Genomic DNA, 23,074 nt, shown 5'->3' with positions numbered 1-23,074 from the left:
TAAGGCCCTGGTCTAAAGTAGTGCACTATATAGGGAATAGGGCCTGGTCTAAAGTAGTGCACTATATAGGGAATAGGGTCCTGGTCTTAAGTAGTGCACTATATAGGGAATAGGGCCCTGGTCTAAAGTAGTGCACTATATAGGGAATAGGGTCCTGGTCTTAAGTAGTGCACTGTAGGGAATAGGGCCCTGGTCTACAATAGTGCAGTGTATATAGGGTCCTGGTCTAAAGTAGTGCACTATATAGGGAATAGGGCCCTGGTCTAAAGTAGTGCACTGTAGGGAATAGGGCCCTGGTCTACAATAGTGCAGTATATAGGGAATAGGGCCCTGGTCTAAAGTAGTGCACTATATAGGGAATAGGGCCCTGGTCTAAAGTAGTGCACTATATAGGGAATAGGGTCCTGGTCTAAAATAGTGCCGTATATAGGGAATAGGGCCCTGGTCTAAAATAGTGCACTATATAGGGAATAGGGTGCCAATTGAGATGTAACTCATGTGAGATTCAAGTTGCTGACTGAAGCTCATCGTAACTGGAATAAACATTTAAGAACAAGATTTGGATTCTATGACTTTTCTCCTCTGAGTGATGAGATCACTGACGTTGAGAAGTAGACTTGAAGCGTCGTCGTACATGAATGATAGTGTCTGTAGTGCACTAGTAACTACCCTGATTCTCTGTACACCAGACATTATTAAATAAACTACTGACTCTTCCTTCCTCCCCCCATCTGTTCTTTCTGCTACTTTTGTAGTCCCTGTAAATCTCTAGTGCTGGGAACTACAAACCCCATCTATTCTCAACTCAGGAAGCAGAAAAATGTGTTTCAGATGTCTTTTATTGACCTTAGCAAGACGCATAATAGAAAAACAATCAAAACATTCTCTCCAAAAATAAAAAGATCAACTCACTACAATGGATGAACACGATCTCATGGAGGAGAGGAGCTGAACGATATTACACACCAGTTCAACACATCCATCATGAAACAACCTTAACCTTGTTCTGTTCCTCAGTCCGACAGCATCCACAACCTTTTGTTATGAAACGCAGTAAAACCACAAACAAGGCCTTTCAAAGGCTCCTGTGATCTACAAGATATAACCCGCTCAGTATCTCTGACCAGAGAGGAGTTGTTAGACATTCAAGTTTCCCTTTTGTCCCCCCACAGGAGGCTTCAGACCTCCCTAGGTGATGTCGTAGAAAAGATGGCGGTCCTGAAGGAAAGGAGATGAGGAAGGAAGGGAAGCTTGTTGAGTCCATCACAAAACGTGGTTCTAGGAAAGACCCACTCTTCCATAAGAGTTGAATACTATATAATTTAATATCAGATTCATTTAATTTACACAAAAAACTGCAATTGAAAAAAACAAACAAATCTTTAAATTCCGTTTAAAGCGAGAATCCACCCAAGTCAAACATGAAATGACATCAGAACTAAAAGGGTTTACTGAGCCAGCTGCAGTAGAGATGGGCTAGAGACAGAGAGACGAGGGGAAAGGTAGGTTTGACCAGGCACTCGTCTGTTAGTAGGTAGCAGAGGATGAGTTGCTGTGAATAACAATACACAGACAGACAGAGAGACAGACAGAGAGACAGACAGACAGACTGCAGAGAGGGCCTGGTTTGTACATGGTCCAGTCAGTCATTAGTAGCAGTGGTTGGTTGAGCGTCTGGCTCTCTGCAGTCTGCCTGAAAAGACTCCCTATATTGTGCACTAAGTTCGACCAGAATCCACATAGACCTCTGGTCAAAAGTAGTGCACTATATAGGAAATAGGGTGCTGATTGATACACATAAGGTTGTGTGTCAGTGTTCTCAGATGGTCTGGTATCCAGCATGGCTCCTCTTCCTGCCGATGAGGTAAGCGATGAGAACGATGAGAACCAGGCCGGCCAGAGCAGCTCCCACGACGATGGGAATCAACATGCTGTCCTGATCCAACTGACACTCCTCCGCTAGAGGGAGAGAGAGGGGGATGTGGCGGGAGAGGGGGGATGTGGCGGGAGAGGGGGGGGGGATGTGGCGGGAGAGGGGGGGGAACAGGAAAAAAGTCAAGGTCATGATACAAATACAGAACTTCTAATCAAGGACACATTGACTAAGGATAGAGAGAGAGGAGAGATGGATAGAACATATGAAAGTGGAGAGAGGAGAGATGGATAGAACATATGAAAGGAGAGAGGAGAGATGGATATATCATATGAAAGGAGAGAGAGAGGAGAGATTGATAGATCATATGAAAGGAGAGATGGATAGATCATATGAAAGGAGAGAGGAGAGATGGATAGATCGTATGAAAGGAGAGAGGAGAGATGGATAGATCGTATGAAAGGAGAGAGAGAGGAGAGATGGATAGAACATATGAAAGGAGAGAGAGGAGAGATGGATAGAACATATGAAAGGAGAGAGGAGAGATGGATAGATCATATGAAAGGAGAGAGAGAGGAGAGATGGATAGATCGTATGAAAGGAGAGAGGAGAGATGGATAGATCGTATGAAAGGAGAGAGAGAGGAGAGATGGATAGAACATATGAAAGGAGAGAGAGGAGAGATGGATAGAACATATGAAAGGAGAGAGGAGAGATGGATAGATCATATGAAAGGAGAGAGAGAGGAGAGATGGATAGAACATATGAAAGGAGAGAGGAGAGATGGATAGATCATATGAAAGGAGAGAGAGAGGAGAGATGGATAGAACATATGAAAGTGGAGAGGAGAGATGGATAGATCATATGAAAGTGGAGAGGAGAGATGGATAGATCATATGAAAGTGGAGAGATGGATAGATCATATGAAAGGAGAGAGAGAGAGAGGAGAGATGGATAGATCATATGAAAGGGTAGAGAGAGAAGATGGATAGAACATATGAAAGGGTAGAGAGGAGAGATGGATAGAACATATGAAAGGGTAGAGAGAGAAGATGGATAGAACATATGAAAGGGGAGAGAGAGAAGAGATGGATAGATCATATGAAAGGAGAGAGAGAGAGGAGAGATGGATAGATCATATGAAAGGGTAGAGAGAGGAGATGGATAGATCATATGAAAGGAGAGAGAGAGAGAGGAGAGATGGATAGAACATATGAAAGGGTAGAGAGGGGAGATGGATAGAACATATGAAAGGGGAGAGAGAGAGGAGAGATGGATAGAACATATGAAAGGAGAGAGAGAGGAGATGGATAGAACATATGAAAGGAGAGAGAGAGGAGAGATGGATAGATCATATGAAAGGAGAGAGAGAGAGGAGAGATGGATAGAACATATGAAAGGGTAGAGAGAGGAGATGGATAGAACATATGAAAGGGTAGAGAGGGAGGAGAGATGGATAGATCATATGAAAGGAGAGAGAGAGAGGAGAGATGGATAGATCATATGAAAGGGTAGAGAGAGGAGATGGATAGAACATATGAAAGGGTAGAGAGAGGAGATGGATAGAACATATGAAAGGGTAGAGAGAGGAGATGGATAGAACATATGAAAGGGTAGAGAGGGAGGAGATGGATAGAACATATGAAAGGGTAGAGAGAGGAGATGGATAGAACATATGAAAGGGTAGAGAGGGAGGAGATGGATAGAACATTTGAAAGGGTAGAGAGGGAGGAGATGGATAGAACAAATGAAAGGGGAGAGAGAGAGGAGAGATGGATAGATCATATGAAAGGAGAGAGAGAGGAGAGATGGATAGAACATATGAAAGGGTAGAGAGAGGAGATGGATAGAACATATGAACGTGGTAGAGAGGGAGGAGAGATGGATAGATCATATGAAAGGGTAGAGAGAGGAGATGGATAGAACATATGAAAGGGGAGAGAGGGAGGAGAGATGGATAGAACATATGAACGTGGTAGAGAGAGGAGAGATGGATAGATCATATGAAAGGGTAGAGAGGAGATGGATAGATCATATGAAAGGGTAGAGAGGAGATGGATAGATCATATGAACGTGGTAGAGAGGGAGGAGAGATGATAGATCATATGAAAGGAGAGAGAGAGGAGATGGATAGATCATATGAAAGGGGACGCTAGATTAGATCATATCAGGTACCTTGTGCAAACTGTCCTCTGGTGATGCCGAAGGGCTGGACCTGCAGGTGGAAGGTGTTGAGGGAAAAGTTCTGGTCTACAGCCAGAGTCTGTTCTGAACTACACATGTAGCTACGCCCCAGGGAGCCACGCAGGTAGTCCAGACTACTGTTACTGGTGTTGAACGGGGCTGGAGGGAGGGAGAGAGAGAGAGAGGAAGTGTAGAGAGGTAGAGGTGAACAGAGATCCAGACATTGTTATGGAACAGTAATTATTCAACAGAGGGACAGAGAGAGAGCAACATAGAGAGACACAGAGAGGGAGAAAGAGAGAGACACAGAGGGGGAGGGAGAGAGAGAGAGAGACAGAGAGGGAGAGACATAGAGAAGGGGAGACATAGAGACATAGAGAGGGGGAGACATGGAGGGAGAGACATGGAGGGAGAGACATGGAGGGAGAGACATGGAGGGAGAGAGGGAGAGACATGGAGACAGAGAGAGGGGGAGACATGGAGACAGAGAGAGGGGGAGACATGGAGACAGAGAGAGGGGGAGACATGGAGACATAGAGAGGGGGAGACATGGAGACATAGAGAGGGGGAGACATGGAGGGAGAGACATGGAGACCGAGAGAGGGAGAGACATGGAGACCGAGAGAGGGAGAGACATGGAGACCGAGAGAGGGAGAGACATGGAGACCGAGAGAGGGAGAGACATGGAGACCGAGAGAGGGAGAGACATGGAGACCGAGAGAGGGAGAGACATGGAGACCGAGAGAGGGAGAGACATGGAGACAGAGGGAGGGAGAGACATGGAGACAGAGAGAGGGAGAGACATGGAGACAGAGAGAGACATGGAGACAGAGAGAGACATGGAGACAGAGAGAGGGAGAGACATGGAGACAGAGAGAGGGAGAGACATGGAGACAGAGAGAGGGAGAGACATGGAGACAGAGAGAGGGAGAGACATGGAGACAGAGAGAGGGAGAGACATGGAGACAGAGAGAGGGAGAGACATGGAGACAGAGAGAGGGGGAGACATGGAGACAGAGAGAGAAAGGGGAGAGAGAGAGGAGAGATGGATAGATCATATGAAAGGAGAGAGAGAGGAGATGGATAGAACATATGAAAGGAGAGAGAGAGGAGAGATGGATAGATCATATGAAAGGAGAGAGAGAGAGGATAGAAGAGATCCCTTTTAGACAATTTCCTGGGTAAAACGTTCCACTGTAATAGTGAAGGTGTAAACTTGGCAGTAGAAAATCTTAACAGTATATTTGACCTCTCAGCTTCCCTATCAAATCTAAAAATCTCAAATAGAAAACCGAAGAAAATTAACAACAATGACAAATGGTTTGATGAAGAATGCAAAATTCTAAGAAAGAAATTGAGAAACCTCTCCAACCAAAAACATAGAGACCCGGAAAACCTGAGTCTACGCCTTCACTATGGTGAATCACTAAAACAATACAGAAATACACTACGGAAAAAGAAGGAACAGCATGTCAGAAATCAGCTCAATGTAATTGAAGAATCCATAGACTCTAACCACTTCTGGGAAAATTGGAAAACACTAAACAAACAACACGAAGAATTATCTATCCAAAATGGAGATGTATGGGTAAACCACTTCTCCAATCTTTTTGGCTCTATAACAAAGAATAAAGAGCAAAAACATATACATGATCAAATACAGATCTTAGAATCAACTATTAAAGACTACCAGAACCCACTGGATTCTCCAATAACATTGAATGAGTTACAGGACAAAATAAAAACCCTCAAACCCAAAAAGGCCTGTGGTGTTGATGGTATCCTCAATGAAATGATCAAATATACAGACAACAAATTCCAATTGGCTATACTAAAACTCTTTAACATCATCCTTAGCTCTGGCATCTTCCCCAATATTTGGAACCAAGGACTGATCACCCCAATCCACAAAAATGGAGACAAATTTGACCCCAATAACTACCGTGGAATATGCGTCAACAGTAACCTTGGGAAAATCCTCTGCATTATCATTAACAGCAGACTCGTACACTTCCTCAATGAAAACAATGTACTGAGCAAATGTCAAATTGGCTTTTTACCAAATTACCGTACAACAGACCATGTATTCACCCTGCACACCCTAATTGACAACCAAACAAACCAAAACAAAGGCAAAGTCTTCTCATGCTTTGTTGATTTCAAAAAAGCCTTCGACTCAATTTGGCATGAGGGTCTGCTATACAAACTGATGGAAAGTGGTGTTGGGGGTAAAACATACGACATCATAAAATCCATGTACACAAACAACAAGTGTGCGGTTAAAATTGGCAAAAAACACACACATTTCTTCACACAGGGTCGTGGGGTTAGACAGGGATGCAGCTTAAGCCCCACCCTCTTCAACATATATATCAACGAACTGGCGCGGGCACTAGAAAAGTCTGCAGCACCCGGCCTCACCCTACTAGAATCTGAAGTCAAATGTCTGCTGTTTGCTGATGATCTGGTGCTTCTGTCACCAACCAAGGAGGGCCTACAGCAGCACCTAGATCTTATGCACAGATTCTGTCAGACCTGGGCCCTGACAGTAAATCTCAGTAAGACCAAAATAATGGTGTTCCAAAAAGGTCCAGTCACCAGGACCACAAATACAAATTCCATCTAGACACTGTTGCCCTAGAGCACACAAAAAACTATACATACCTTGGCCTAAACATCAGCGCCACAGGTAACTTCCACAAAGCTGTGAACGATCTGAGAGACAAGGCAAGAAGGGCATTCTATGCCATCAAAAGGAACATAAATTTCAACATACCAATTAGGATTTGGCTAAAAATACTTGAATCAGTCATAGAGCCCATTGCCCTTTATGGTTGTGAGGTCTGGGGTCCGCTCACCAACCAAGACTTCACAAAATGGGACAAACACCAAATTGAGACTCTGCACGCAGAATTCTGCAAAAATATCCTCAGTGTACAACGTAGAACACCAAATAATGCATGCAGAGCAGAATTAGGCCGATACCCACTAATTATCAAAATCCAGAAAAGAGCAGTTAAATTCTATAACCACCTAAAAGGAAGAGATTCCCAAACCTTCCACAACAAAGCCATCACCTACAGAGAGATGAACCTGGAGAAGAGTCCCCTAAGCAAGCTGGTCCTGGGGCTCTGTTCACAAACACACCCTACAGATCCCCATGACAGCAGCACAATTAGACCCAACCAAATCATGAGAAAACAAAAAGATAATTACTTGACACATTGGAAAGAATTAACAAAAAAACAGAGCAAACTAGAATGCTATTTGGCCCTACACAGAGAGTACACAGCGGCAGAATACCTGACCACTGTGACTGACCAAAAATTAAGGAAAGCTTTGACTATGTACAGACTCAGCGAGCATAGCCTTGCTATTGAGAAAGGCCGCCGTAGGCAGACATGGCTCTCAAGGGAAGACAGGCTATGTGCTCACTGCCCACAAAATGAGGTGGAAACTGAGCTGCACTTCCTAACCTCCTGCCCAATGTATGACCATATTAGAGAGACATATTTCCCTCAGATTACACAGATCCACAAAGAATTCGAAAACAAATCCAATTTTGAAAAACTCCCATATCTACTGGGTGAAATTCCACAGTGTGCCATCAGAGCAGCAAGATTTGTGACCTGTTGCCACGAGAAAAGGGCAACCAGTGAAGAACACGCACCATTGTAAATACAACACATATCTACGCTTATTTATTTTATCTTGTGTCCTTTACCATTTGCACATTGTAAAAACACTGTATATATATATATATAATATGACATTTGTAATGTCTTTATTGTTTTGAAACTTCTGTATGTGTGATGTCTACTGTTATTTTTTATTGTTTATTTCACTTTATATATTATATACCTTACTTGCTTTGGCAATGTTAACACATGTTTCCCATGCCAATAAAGCCCCTTGAATTGAATTGAGAGGGAGAGACATGGAGACAGAGAGAGGGAGAGACATGGAGGGAGAGAGGGGGAGACATGGAGACAGAGAGAGGGAGACATAGAGAGGGAGACAAGGGGACATAGAGAGGGACAGGTGATAAAGGTGAGTGGTAGTATGTATCATCTCAGTCCTGAAGAGACCAATCATCAGTGTAACATACTGGTACTGTTTGGTCTATATGGACACTATTGATAACAGAGGAAACACTAACCTGTCATATCAGACCAAGCTGCTACCACAGACAGACCAGTCAGGTGGTACCTGTTAGACGTGGTGTTCTGGAAAGACAAGAAACAACATCAGCCACAGAGGAGAGGAGAGAGAATTGACAGACAGACAGAGACAAAAGTATAAAAGACTGACAGACAGGTAAACAGTAGAGTGATGATGTCACCAGAGTAAACAGGAAGCTGAGGTTGGTGGCACTGCCCTGTGTCAGCACCAGGGTGGCGCTGGTGGGGTCACATGATCCTGAGCTGGTCGTCTGATTGGGCAGCAGGTTTACTACTTCCTGGATAGTCTGTCAATGAGCAGGAGAGGGATAGGTTACTGTGTGTACACGAGTGTGTGTGTGTACACGAGTGTGTGTGTGTGTGTGTACACGAGTGTGTGTGTGTGTGTGTACACGTGTGTGTGTGTGTGTGTGTACACGTGTGTGTGTGTGTGTGTGTGTACACGAGTGTGTGTGTGTGTGTGTGTGTACACGAGTGTGTGTGTGTGTGTGTGTGTGTGTACACGAGTGTGTGTGTGTGTGTGTACACGAGTGTGTGTGTGTGTGTGTGTACACGAGTGTGTGTGTGTGTGTGTGTGTGTGTACATGAGTGTGTGTGTGTTACCTTATTCTGTGAGGCAGAGAAGTGGGAGATGTTGAGCTGCAGTGCCATGCGGGCCAGCAGACAGACGGTCCCGTTGCTATTGGAGACAGAGTAGCTGCCCTGGGTAGGGGTTCCAGGGGGTGGGGACGGGGGCGGGGCTGCTGTGGTGGTGGAGGGGGATGGAGGCGGGGCTGTGGTGAAGCTCTGGTCAGCAGTACACACACTCTCTGGGAAGAACAGAACAGACTGTTCAGACCAGCTATCACACAACACGGGTCATTACCCTCACACTGTTCAGACCAGCCATCACACAACACGGGTCATTACCCTCACACTGTTCAGACCAGCTATCACACAACACGGGTCATTACCCTCACACTGTTCAGACCAGCTATCACACAACACGGGTCATTACCCTCACACTGTTCAGACCAGCTATCACACAACACGGGTCATTACCCTCACACTGTTCAGACCAGCTATCACACAACACGGGTCATTACCCTCACACTGTTCAGACCAGCTATCACACAACACGGGTCAATACCCTCACACTGTTCAGACCAGCTATCACACAACACGGGTCATTACCCTCACACTGTTCAGACCAGCTATCACACAACACGGGTCAATACCCTCACACTGTTCAGACCAGCTATCACACAACACGGGTCAATACCCTCACACTGTTCAGACCAGCTATCACACAACACGGGTCATTACCCTCACACTGTTCAGACCAGCTATCACACAACACGGGTCAATACCCTCACACTGTTCAGACCAGCTATCACACAACACGGGTCATTACCCTCACACTGTTCAGACCAGCTATCACACAACACGGGTCAATACCCTCACACTGTTCAGACCAGCTATCACACAACACGGGTCAATACCCTCACACTGTTCAGACCAGCTATCACACAACACGGGTCAATACCCTCACACTGTTCAGACCAGCTATTACACAACACGGGTCAATACCCTCACACTGTTCAGACCAGCTATCACACAACACGGGTCATTACCCTCACACTGTTCAGACCAGCTATCACACAACACGGGTCAATACCCTCACACTGTTCAGACCAGCTATCACACAACACGGGTCAATACCCTCACACTGTTCAGACCAGCTATCACACAACACGGGTCATTACCCTCACACTGTTCAGACCAGCTATCACACAACACAACACGGGTCATTACCCTCACACTGTTCAGACCAGCTATCACACAACACGGGTCAATACCCTCACACTGTTCAGACCAGCTATCACACAACACGGGTCATTACCCTCACACTGTTCAGACCAGCTATCACACAACACGGGTCAATACCCTCACACTGTTCAGACCAGCTATCACACAACACGGGTCAATACCCTCACACTGTTCAGACCAGCTATCACACAACACGGGTCATTACCCTCACACTGTTCAGACCAGCTATCACACAACACGGGTCATTACCCTCACACTGTTCAGACCAGCTATCACACAACACAACACGGGTCAATACCCTCACACCGTTCAGACCAGCTATCACACAACACGGGTCAATACCCTCACACTGTTCAGACCAGCTATCACACAACACGGGTCATTACCCTCACACTGTTCAGACCAGCTATCACACAACACGGGTCAATACCCTCACACTGTTCAGACCAGCTATCACACAACACAACACGGGTCAATACCCTCACACCGTTCAGACCAGCTATCACACAACACGGGTCAATACCCTCACACTGTTCAGACCAGCTATCACACAACACGGGTCAATACCCTCACACTGTTCAGACCAGCTATCACACAACACGGGTCAATACCCTCACACTGTTCAGACCAGCTATCACACAACACGGGTCAATACCCTCACACTGTTCAGACCAGCTATCACACAACACGGGTCAATACCCTCACACTGTTCAGACCAGCTATCACACAACACGGGTCAATACCCTCACACTGTTCAGACCAGCTATCACACAACACAACACGGGTCAATACCCTCACACTGTTCAGACCAGCTATCACACAACACAACACGGGTCAATACCCTCACACTGTTCAGACCAGCTATCACACAACACAACACTGGTCAATACCCTCACACTGTTCAGACCAGCTATCACACAACACAACACTGGTCAATACCCTCACACTGTTCAGGCCAGCTATCACACAACACGGGTCAATACCCTCACACTGTTCAGACCAGCTATCACACAACACGGGTCAATACCCTCACACTGTTCAGACCAGCTATCACACAACACAACACGGGTCATTACCCTCACACTGTTCAGACCAGCTATCACACAACACAACACTGGTCAATACCCTCACACTGTTCAGACCAGCTATCACACAACACAACACTGGTCAATACCCTCACACTGTTCAGACCAGCTATCACACAACACGGGTCAATACCCTCACACTGTTCAGGCCAGCTATCACACAACACGGGTCAATACCCTCACACTGTTCAGACCAGCTATCACACAACACGGGTCAATACCCTCACACTGTTCAGGCCAGCTATCACACAACACGGGTCAATACCCTCACACTGTTCAGACCAGCTATCACACAACACGGGTCAATACCCTCACACTGTTCAGACCAGCTATCACACAACACGGGTCAATACCCTCACACTGTTCAGACCAGCTATCACACAACACAACACGGGTCATTACCCTCACACTGTTCAGACCAGCTATCACACAACACGGGTCAATACCCTCACACTGTTCAGACCAGCTATCACACAACACGGGTCAATACCCTCACACTGTTCAGACCAGCTATCACACAACACAACACGGGTCAATACCCTCACACTGTTCAGACCAGCTATCACACAACACGGGTCAATACCCTCAGACTGTTCAGACCAGCTATCACACAACACGGGTCATTACCCTCACACTGTTCAGACCAGCTATCACACAACACGGGTCAATACCCTCACACTGTTCAGACCAGCTATCACACAACACGGGTCAATACCCTCACACTGTTCAGACCAGCTATCACACAACACGGGTCATTACCCTCACACTGTTCAGACCAGCTATCACACAACACGGGTCAATACCCTCAGACTGTTCAGACCAGCTATCACACAACACGGGTCAATACCCTCACACTGTTCAGACCAGCTATCACACAACACGGGTCATTACCCTCACACTGTTCAGACCAGCTATCACACAACACGGGTCAATACCCTCACACTGTTCAGACCAGCTATCACACAACACGGGTCAATACCCTCACACTGTTCAGACCAGCTATCACACAACACAACACGGGTCAATTCCTCACACTGTTCATTTAAACACAATAAGTTAAGTGGTCAAAGTCAAACATGTAAAGGAATAACCAAAGTGTTGATGGTCAGTAAACAGTTGTTAATGGTTGATGGTCAGTGGTGGACAATAAGTGTGCATCCCAAATTAGCCCCGGTCCAAAGTAGTGCACTATCCAGAGAAAGGGTGAGATTGGGGGCTCAGCCCAGGTGTTGATTGTACCGTTGGGGCTCAGATCGTCTCCTGTCATGTAGGCCTCCATCGTGACGTTTGAGAAGGTGACGGTGGCTCCTCCCACAATGACAGGTGAGGCGCTGATACATCTGTAGGTGGTGTTGACCCTAGCAACCATCCCTACAGAGGTCGTCTCCACAGTTACCACATCTGTCGGAAAACAGACAAGACACATTGGTCAGAAATCACATAATAATCCATTCTGTGTGTGTGAAGCGTGACTGTGTGTTAGTGTGTGTGTGTGTGTGTGAAGCGTGACTGTGTGTTAGTATGTGTGTGTGTGTGAAGCGTGACTCTGTGTGTTAGTATGTGTGTGTGTGTGAAGCGTGACTCTGTGTGTTAGTATGTGTGTGAAGCGTGACTCTGTGTGTTAGTATGTTTGTGAAGCGTGACTCTGTGTGTTAGTATGTGTGTGTGTGTGAAGCGTGACTGTGTGTTAGTATGTGAAAGACTTACAGAAAACATTTGACCTCTGTCATTGCCAACAAAGGGTATATAACAAAGTATTGAGATAAACTTTTGTTATTGACCAAATACTTATTTTCCACCATAATTTTCGGGGCGGCACGGTAGCCTAGTGGTTAGAGCGTTGGACTAGTAACCGGAAGGTTGCGAGTTCAAACCCCTGAGCTGACAAGGTACAAATCTGTCGTTCTGCCCCTGAACAGGCAGTTAACCCACTGTTCCTAGGCCGTCATTGAAAATAAGAATTTGTTAACTGACTTGCCTAGTTAAATAAAGGTAAAAATAAATTCATTAAAAATCCTACAATGTGATTTTCTGGATTTTTTTTCCCTCATTTTGTCTGTCAGTGTTAAAGTGTACCTATGATAAATTACAGGCCTCTCATCTTTTTAAGTGGGAGAATTTGCACAATTGGTGGCTGACTAAATATTTTTTTGCCCCACTGTATGTGTGTGTGAAGCGTGTGTGTGTGTGTGCGTGTATATGTGTGTGTGAAGTGTGACTCCGTGTGTTAGTATGTGTGTTAGGGAGGACGTGAGGCAGTATGTATGTATGTGTGTGTGTGTGTGTGTAAAGCGTGACTCCGTGTGTATATATGTGTGTGTAGCGTGACTCCGTGTGTTAGTGTGTGTGTGTGTGTGTGTGTGTAGCGTGACTCCGTGTGTTAGTATGTGTGTGTGAAGTGTGACTCCGTGTGTTAGTATGTGTGTGTGAAGTGTGACTCCGTGTGTTAGTATGTGTGTGTGAAGTGTGACTCCGTGTGTTAGTATGTGTGTGTGAAGTGTGACTCCGTGTGTTAGTATGTGTGTGTGAAGTGTGACTCCGTGTGTTAGTATATGTGTGTGTGAAGTGTGACTCCGTGTGTTAGTATATGTGTGTGTGTAGTGTGACTCCGTGTGTTAGTATATGTGTGTGTGTAGTGTGACTCCGTGTGTTAGTATATGTGTGTGTGTAGTGTGACTCCGTGTGTTAGTATATGTGTGTGTGTAGTGTGACTCCGTGTGTTAGTATATGTGTGTGTGTAGTGTGACTCCGTGTGTTAGTATATGTGTGTGTGTAGTGTGACTCCGTGTGTTAGTATATGTGTGTGTGTAGTGTGACTCCGTGTGTTAGTATATGTGTGTGTGTAGTGTGACTGTGTGTTAGTATATGTGTGTGTGTAGTGTGACTGTGTGTTAGTATGTGTGTGTGTGTAGTGTGACTGTGTGTTAGTATGTGTGTGTAGTGTGACTGTGTGTTAGTATGTGTGTGTAGTGTGACTGTGTGTTAGTATGTGTGTGTAGTGTGACTGTGTGTTAGTATGTGTGTGTGTAGGGTGACTCTGTGTGTTAGTATGTGTGTGTGTGTAGTGTGACTGTGTGTCAGTATGTGTGTGTGTGTAGTGTGACTCTGTGTGTTAGTATGTGTGTGTGTAGTGTGACTGTGTGTTAGTATGTGTGTGTGTAGTGTGACTCTGTGTGTTAGTATGTGTGTGTGTATGTGAAGTGTGAATCCGTGTGTTAGTGTGTGTGTGAAGTGTGACTCCGTGTGTTAGTGTGTGTGTAAAGTGTGACTCTGTGTGTTAGTATGTGTGTGTGTGAAGTGTGACTCCGTGTTAGTGTGTGTGTGTGTTAGGGAGGACGTGAGGCAGGCAGTATGTATGTATGTATGTATGTATGTATGTGTGAAGCGTGACTCCCTGTGTTAGTATGTGTGTTTGTGTGTGTGTGTGTGTGTGTGTGTGTGTCTCTTTCTCACCAGTCCCGTTGGCCTCTGGGAAGGTAGAGACATCACTGAGGTTGTACTGCAGGGTAAGGTTAGCGACGCTGTACAGACTGACGTTGGATGAAAAGCTGAGGCCCAGGGAGTGGCCATCCCCGAACAACGCCACGAGCGAGGGGAAGCGGCCGTCACCCCCACACGAGCTGGCCACACCCACCACCGCCGAACCTGGGAGGGGCACCACCACCGTACGCTGGAGTGAAGAAGAAGTTTGTACATTTAAAAACATGTTCAGGATAGTATCGTTGGCCCAAAATCACACAATGGTCTTGGGAAGAGAGACTTATGTTCAGGACATTATCAAAAGTATAATCTGTGTTTCTCTAAGCCGGAGAGGATTGTGGGGGATGTAGTTTACCGTGCCGTTGGCTGTGTCATAGGTGATGGAGAAAGAGGCGGAGAGTTCGGCTTTTATACAGGTGGAGTTTCCCTCGGTCACCTTCAGAGTGACCTGAGACTGGACTACAGTCACACAACCTGGGGAGAGACATCACCATCATCATCATCATCATCACTATAACCCTGACTGACTGGACGACAGTCACACAACCTGGGAGAGACACCATCATCATCATCACTATAACCCTGACTGACTGGACTACAGTCACACAACCTGGGAGAGACATCATCATCATCATCACTATAACCCTGACTGACTGGACTACAGTCACACAACCTGGGAGAGACACCATCATCACCATCATCATCATCATCACTATAACCCTGACTGACTGGACTACAGTCACACAACCTGGGAGAGACACCATCATCATCATCATCATCACTATAACCCTGACTGACTGGACTACAGTCACACAACCTGGGAGAGACATCATCATCATCACTATAACCCTGACTGACTGGACTACAGTCACACAACCTGGGAGAGACATCATCATCATCATCATCATCACTATAACCCTGACTGACTGGACTACAGTCACACAACCTGGGAGAGACACCATCATCATCACTATAACCCTGACTGACTGGACTACAGTCACACAACCTGGGAGAGACACCATCATCATCACTATAACCCTGACTGACTGGACTACAGTCACACAACCTGGGAGAGACATCATCATCATCATCACTATAACCCTGACTGACTGGACTACAAAACCACTCACCTGACACATCAGGTGGTCACCAGCTGACCATATTAAAGATGGCCACCATACACACACACACACCAGACATTGTTTTGGTAGCCTTCTTGACAAAGCGAGTGTTATGTGTCCTGTGCTATATTAAGGACATTATTGTAATTATTATTATTATATACATTATTATTATTGACAAGATTGTAGAACCCATGTTGTTTGATAATGTTAACCGGTAGCCTTTAGCATATGGTTTGCTCGGGCCCATTCAGGTATGTATTGACCCAAGGACCACGTGTTGTGGTTCACATTATGCTACTTATGGTCCTTTATGTTTAGTGTATATGTATATATATTTATGAGATGAGACAGGGACTCAGGTTACATATCAATCGAGATAGACAGATAAGTGAATTCACAGCCTGAACCCTCACGTCCACAACGCGATCCAGAACCCTCACGTCCACAACGCGATCCAGAACCCTCACGTCTACAACGCGATCCAGAACCCTCACGTCCACAACGCGATCCAGAACCCTCACGTCCACAACGCGATCCAGAACCCTCACGTCCTCAACGCGATCCAGAACCCTCACGTCCACAACGCGATCCAGAACCCTCACGTCCTCAACGCGATCCAGAACCCTCACGTCCACAACGCGATCCAGAACCCTCACGTCCTCAACGCGATCCAGAACCCTCACGTCCACAACGCGATCCAGAACCCTCACGTCCTCAACGCGATCCAGAACCCTCACGTCCACAACGCGATCCAGAACCCTCACGTCCACAACGCGATCCAGAACCCTCACGTCCACAACGCGATCCAGAACCCTCACGTCTACAACGCGATCCAGAACCCTCACGTCCACAACGCGATCCAGAACCCTCACGTCCACAACGCGATCCAGAACCCTCACGTCCTCAACGCGATCCAGAACCCTCACGTCCACAACGTGATGCAGAACCCTCACGTCCACAGCTGAGAAGCATCGTCATCTGTCCGTACGACCAGAATAAGTTCTCGTAGTTCAGTTCCAAGCATGAGAGGAGTTCTAGAATGTTTCCCGTGATGATGTAACGACAGTGCAGACGTATAACTGCCAGGTCCCTCCCTCCTCCTTCACATGTACCATTACCAAACCCCTGTATTACCAACCCTTTAGTCTGGCACACAGCCTACTACAGACTATTAATACCTGCTCTGTGTTCCAAATGGCATACCCTATATAGTGCACTATTCAGACTCATTTACACCTGCTGGCTACCACAACGGACACAGAGGTCGAGGGGTTAAATATGTGTCTACCGACATACTGTTAAAGGTCAGGTTATTAGTGTGTGGCTAAGTTGTGCCTGACCAGAGGGCGTGGGTGTGCCTCAATAGTCGAGACGGGCTTCCTTTCTCTCCTCAGAGGATCAATTCATCCAAATCAGCACTTGTGTTCAGACAGAATGAATGTCAGATGAACTAAGGGTACATTCTAAATGACACCCTATATAGTGCACTACTTTTGACCAGGACTATTTTTGAGCAGCCCTATAGGCCCTGGTTAAAGGTAGTGCACTACATTAGGAATAGGGTGCCACTTAAGACGCACACCTGTCTATCTAATATGAGGTCATCAGCTTCCAGAGCAAGGGAGCCTGACGAGGCCTGATGCTGGCTCTGGTTTCTTTAATTACTGGAATTGATTTGGCCAAGTGCATCTGCTTCTCTCTGTTCAGTGCGCTTTCTGCTTATGCAGTGGTCTCTGCTCAGTTTGGCAGCTGCGCGACTGAGAGGGAGAAGCCTGTGTGCATCGCGATTTACTGGATCTTTTTTTCTGCAGTTTTAATTGAAGATCACTCCGCGACCAACGCGACGCAGCGCTGTAGTTCAGCAGCAGATGACGCGCCGTCATCCAATGACTTGGTATTCTCACTCGCCAGCTGTCATCAAAATAATGTAGTCAAGCTTGCCATAAATTCTGACTGAACTCAATTGTCATGAAACACATATACAGCGATGAGTTTCTCTCTCTTTCATACAAACTTATAACGAGGAGCACCCACAATGTATTTTGTGTGTGAAAGTGCTTAGTAATGAGTGTCGCATAAGGAACAAATTAATTAAACGACATGTCCTGACCAAACATCCACAGCATGATGGTAAACCCAGGGAGGTCTTTCAGAGCAGGGCTGAATGCTTCAGGAAACATTGCTTCGACAGTGGAAAGGTCAGCTAGCAAGACATTGTTGTCATTTTATAAGAGGTGATGATAAGCCGAAATATGGGAGTACTAACTAACTAACTCTCATAGTAGTAGATGTGAGTTTCTCTTTCAAACAATCCCCTGGCATTGTACACGGCTAATAGCTAACATTCGCCAAAGCAAGCTAGTTAGCTACTGATAGTGCAACCCTAAGTAACAGTAAAGATGAAGACAACTCATCATTTTGATTCTTTACTGGAATAAACTGAGTGAAGCAAGACGCTGTTTGAGGCAAACCCACACACAGTTCTGGGTTGCTCAACTACAGCAGGAAGCAGTCTCCTGCCTGACTGAGAAAGCAGTAGATGTTCTGGTCCGGTTTGGCACCACATACTGATGTGAGTCAGGGTTCTCAACTCTGGCTTACTTAAAAAACAAGTACATATACAGTTTCAAGGCTGAGAATGATTACTGTCTAAAAACAGAGCCCAGAATAGACATGTTGCTGTTAAAATACATATTTTATATTCTGAACTGGAATAAACTGATTGATCACATCACACAGATATAGACTAGAAAAGGACTGTGTGTGTGTTTTCTGGTCTATACATGTGTGATGTGATCAATCAGTTTATTCAAGTTCAGAATAAAACATGACTTGAATTTTAACAGCAACAGCTCCAACCTAGACTTTCAACAATAATTTCTTCAGTAAGATGTACCGTAGGCCTGATCATTTCTACAGTAAGATGTACGGTAGGCCTGATCCTTTTTACAGTAAGATGTACGGTAGGCCTGATCCTTTCTACAGTAAGATGTACCGTAGGCCTGATCATTTGTACAGTAAGATGTACCGTAGGCCTGATCATTTCTACAGTAAGATGTACGGTAGGCCTGATCATTTGTACAGTAAGATGTACGGTAGGCCTGATCATTTCTACAGTAAGATGTACCGTAGGCCTGATCATTTCTACAGTAAGATGTACCGTAGGCCTGATCCTTTGTACAGTAAGATGTACGGTAGGCGTGATCCTTTCTACAGTAAGATGTACCGTAGGCCTGATCATTTGTACAGTAAGATGTACGGTAGGCCTGATCATTTCTACAGTAAGATGTACCGTAGGCCTGATCATTTCTACAGTAAGATGTACCGTAGGCCTGATCCTTTTTACAGTAAGATGTACGGTAGGCCTGATCCTTTTTACAGTAAGATGTACGGTAGGCCTGATCCTTTTTACAGTAAGATGTACGGTAGGCCTGATCATTTGTACAGTAAGATGTACCGTAGGCCTGATCATTTCTACAGTAAGATGTACCGTAGGCCTGATCATTTCTACAGTAAGATGTACCGTAGGCCTGATCCTTTTTACAGTAAGATGTACCGTAGGCCTGATCCTTTTTACAGTAAGATGTACGGTAGGCCTGATCCTTTTTACAGTAAGATGTACGGTAGGCCTGATCATTTCTACAGTAAGATGTACCGTAGGCCTGATCATTTCTACAGTAAGATGTACCGTAGGCCTGATCCTTTTTACAGTAAGATGTACCGTAGGCCTGATCCTTTTTACAGTAAGATGTACGGTAGGCCTGATCCTTTTTACAGTAAGATGTACGGTAGGCCTGATCATTTGTACAGTAAGATGTACCGTAGGCCTGATCATTTCTACAGTAAGATGTACCGTAGGCCTGATCATTTCTACAGTAAGATGTACCGTAGGCCTGATCATTTCTACAGTAAGATGTACCGTAGGCCTGATCATTTGTACAGTAAGATGTACGGTAGGCCTGATCATTTCTACAGTAAGATGTACGGTAGGCCTGATCATTTGTACAGTAAGATGTACCGTAGGCCTGATCATTTGTACAGTAAGATGTACGGTAGGCCTGATCCTTTTTCATCTTCATCTGTACTGTTACTTAGGGTTGCACTATCAGACAGCCTGTCTGTTCTGAATCTGTGTGATGTGATCAATCAGTTTGCTCCAGTTCAGAATGAAAATTATTTAATGAATTTTAACAGCAACAGTTCAAAACAAGACAGATGTGTGTTTTAATGGTGTTTGTCTATATTGCATTTATATTAGGCATAATGGCAATGAAATGTACCGATATTTATGTATAGTTGCATATTTTCCTAAGCTTGGGTCCCAGGAAAACAGAATTTAGTGGGTTATTAATGTCTATTAATTATCTGGCCTGGTTGAGAGCAGAGCAACAGGCCCTGCTGTGCCTCATGCACCAGTGTGATGATGACTCAGGGAGTTTTACTCCAGTAGTTGAACATGACCCTGCCTGCCTCACATCCTCCCTAACACACACACCACACACACCACACACAGATAGCAAAACAGACAACACTGAAACAAAGAGCAACCACACTGGAACACTATAATACTGTTTCCACAGCAGTAGAGAGAAGAGGTGTGACTCAACACTATAATCACAGGTTGACTACAACACACACATTACCAACCCGATTCCAGTTCTTATGTAGGCCTGGATCTTATCACTATTAAATACAAAATAAAGGCAAGGGACACTGTTTCAAATGTCAATGAACCTGTGACCTGGCCCGTGAATAGTAGCACAGCACACAAACTTTCCACAAAACAGTAGAAAAAAATCCAGACCACAACTACATTAGGCCTATAGCTTATAGTCGGTTGACTTGACAGTGCTGTGACAAGACATCTGTGTGTTTGTGTCTCTCAGTATGAGCGGCCAGCTAATGGTCGGTCATAGAGGCTCCAGTGTTTCAACACACAAAGCACCTCTACGGTCACGTGAAGCGTTCCCGGAACAATGGGTTGACAGAGAGACAGACGCGCTGTTGATTTTAGGAAAACAAAATGCCCGTTTGTCTGATCCCATTTGATTCACTTGACCTTCTACTGTCTGTCACACAACATGTCCTGGACATCATGACGAAATCAACATGTGTACAAATACGACAGAGAGAAAAAAAATTACATTACACCGAAACGTCCATAAATAAAACGTATATCCAAAAACATAAAAGAATATGCTTTATGTCATAGGCCCCTATAGAATTATTTATGTCTAACTTCCTTATGCCGAATTAACAAATCACCATACTACACGATAATATAACACAAGCGGAGATTATGACGTCGTTTCACTTCCCCCTCCGTCTCAGTAACCGTCCTCGATCGACCACCACTATAATAAACACTTACCAAGAATCGCAAAGCAGGCGAGCCCGACAAGGAATGGACATGTTCGAGTCATGTTTCAAGTCCAGAGTTCAGTTTAACGGATAGCACACACCGCTTGTCCAAAGCAGCTGTCCAGGCAGTGCAACAACAACCCCGAAAAGTAAAGGTCGACCTTCCTTTTCCTGTTATTCTGTCCCCTTTTATATGGCGGTTATTTAATATTTTTTCATATTCTTGGTCCTGTTTTCGGAGCAGGTTGCAGAAGTCGGACAGTATCGCTCCCTTTCATGTCATTAATACCAGGAGGGAACGTCCAGTCACGTGAACCAAGCTTTAGAACCACCCAGCACCGTCACGTGAGGCAGCCAGCGACACCCTCTTTTTACAGCCCGATGGCGACCGACACCTCCCCTCCCTGACACGACTCAGTACTGTGCTACTACTGGAAAACCCTGCTCAAATCAGAATCTACTGTAAAATACTGTATCATAAAATGTGTTATTTCGTTTTGGATATTTGAAAACGTCAGCTAAAAACAACAGCTATTTATTGACCCAAAGGGAGGCCCCTAGCAACCCTAAAAAGGGAAGAAAAAACTCGTTAGACACTAACTACTGCTGTCTGCCTTTCCTCTTTACTATAAGACTGACTACTGCTGTCTGCCTTTCCTCTTTACTTTTTTACATAGCAGATAAACAAGTACTAATGATCTAGTAGATGTATGTGTTTTATGTTGCGTTAACCATGTATACTGCTGTCTTGGCTCACTTGGAAAATATGTCGATGTGACCCATCTGGTTAAATAAAGGATGGTGGCCAATGTTTTATAACTGGTCTGTGATCTATGTGGAGAGAGAGTCTTCAGTCTTATAGTAAAGAGGAACGGCAGACAGCAGTAGTCAGTCTTATAGTAGAGAGGAAAGGCAGACAGCAGTAGTCAGTCTTATAGTAAAGAGGAAAGGCAGAGAGCAGTAGTCAGTCTTATAGTAAAGAGGAAAGGCAGACAGCAGTAGTCAGTCTTATAGTAAAGAGGAACGGCAGAGAGCAGTAGTCAGTCCTATAGTAGAGAGGAAATGCAGACAGCAGTAGTCAGTCTTATAGTAAATAGGAAAGGCATACAGCAGTAGTTAGTGTCTTATAGTAAATAGGAAAGGCAGACAGCAGTAGTCAGTCTTATAGTAGAGAGGAAAGGCAGACAGCAGTAGTCAGTCTTATAGTAAATAGGAAAGGCATACAGCAGTAGTCAGTCTTATAGTAAATAGGAAAGGCAGACAGCAGTAGTCAGTCTTATAGTAGAGAGGAAAGGCAGACAGCAGTAGTCAGTCTTATAGTAAAGAGGAACGGCAGACAGCAGTAGTCAGTCTTATAGTAGAGAGGAAAGGCAGACAGCAGTAGTCAGTCTTATAGTAAAGAGGAAAGGCAGAGAGCAGTAGTCAGTCTTATAGTAAAGAGGAAAGGCAGACAGCAGTAGTCAGTCTTATAGTAGAGAGGAAAGGCAGACAGCAGTAGTCAGTCTTATAGTAAAGAGGAACGGCAGAGAGCAGTAGTCAGTCCTATAGTAGAGAGGAAATGCAGACAGCAGTAGTCAGTCTTATAGTAAATAGGAAAGGCATACAGCAGTAGTTAGTGTCTTATAGTAAATAGGAAAGGCAGACAGCAGTAGTCAGTCTTATAGTAGAGAGGAAAGGCAGACAGCAGTAGTCAGTCTTATAGTAAATAGGAAAGGCATACAGCAGTAGTTAGTGTCTTATAGTAGAGAGGAAAGGCAGACAGCAGTAGTCAGTCTTATAGTAGAGAGGAACGGCAGACAGCAGTAGTCAGTCTTATAGTAGAGAGGAAATGCAGACAGCAGTAGTCAGTCTTATAGTAAATAGGAAAGGCATACAGCAGTAGTTAGTGTCTTATAGTAAATAGGAAAGGCAGACAGCAGTAGTCAGTCTTATAGTAGAGAGGAAAGGCAGACAGCAGTAGTCAGTCTTATAGTAAAG

At 45.0% G+C, this 23,074-nt stretch overlaps 1 protein-coding gene across 1 annotated transcript; it reads right to left on the bottom strand.

Moving 5' to 3' along the window:
• Positions 1 to 821: 821 nt before the first annotated feature.
• Positions 822 to 21,411, bottom strand: LOC135537932 (lysosome-associated membrane glycoprotein 1-like). The gene is made up of 9 exons (XM_064963944.1): positions 21,108 to 21,411; positions 14,968 to 15,086; positions 14,586 to 14,802; positions 12,372 to 12,533; positions 8,842 to 9,047; positions 8,400 to 8,525; positions 8,217 to 8,283; positions 4,049 to 4,216; positions 822 to 1,959 (listed from the first exon to the last, which is right to left on the bottom strand). The coding sequence occupies exons 1-9, from the start codon at positions 21,157 to 21,159 to the stop codon at positions 1,820 to 1,822; spliced, it is 1,257 nt and encodes a 418-aa protein (XP_064820016.1). The 5' UTR covers positions 21,160 to 21,411; the 3' UTR covers positions 822 to 1,819.
• Between the last annotated feature and the right edge of the window lie 1,663 nt (positions 21,412 to 23,074).

The sequence above is a fragment of the Oncorhynchus masou genome, unplaced genomic scaffold (assembly GCF_036934945.1).
Source record: "Oncorhynchus masou masou isolate Uvic2021 unplaced genomic scaffold, UVic_Omas_1.1 unplaced_scaffold_873, whole genome shotgun sequence".
In the NCBI taxonomy this organism is placed as follows: domain Eukaryota; kingdom Metazoa; phylum Chordata; class Actinopteri; order Salmoniformes; family Salmonidae; genus Oncorhynchus; species Oncorhynchus masou.
This window is presented reverse-complemented; position numbering and strand designations above follow the sequence as displayed.

Coding starts and splice junctions, on each gene's coding strand:
- LOC135537932 (XM_064963944.1), bottom strand. CDS start 21,159: ATGACTCGAACATGTCCATTCCTTGTCGGGCTCGCCTGCTTTGCGATT. Junction 12,534..14,585: donor CCCAGAGGCCAACGGGACTG/GTGAGAAAGAGA, acceptor GTTTTCCGACAG/ATGTGGTAACTGTGGAGACG. Junction 9,048..12,371: donor AGACGATCTGAGCCCCAACG/GTACAATCAACA, acceptor TGTTCTTCCCAG/AGAGTGTGTGTACTGCTGAC.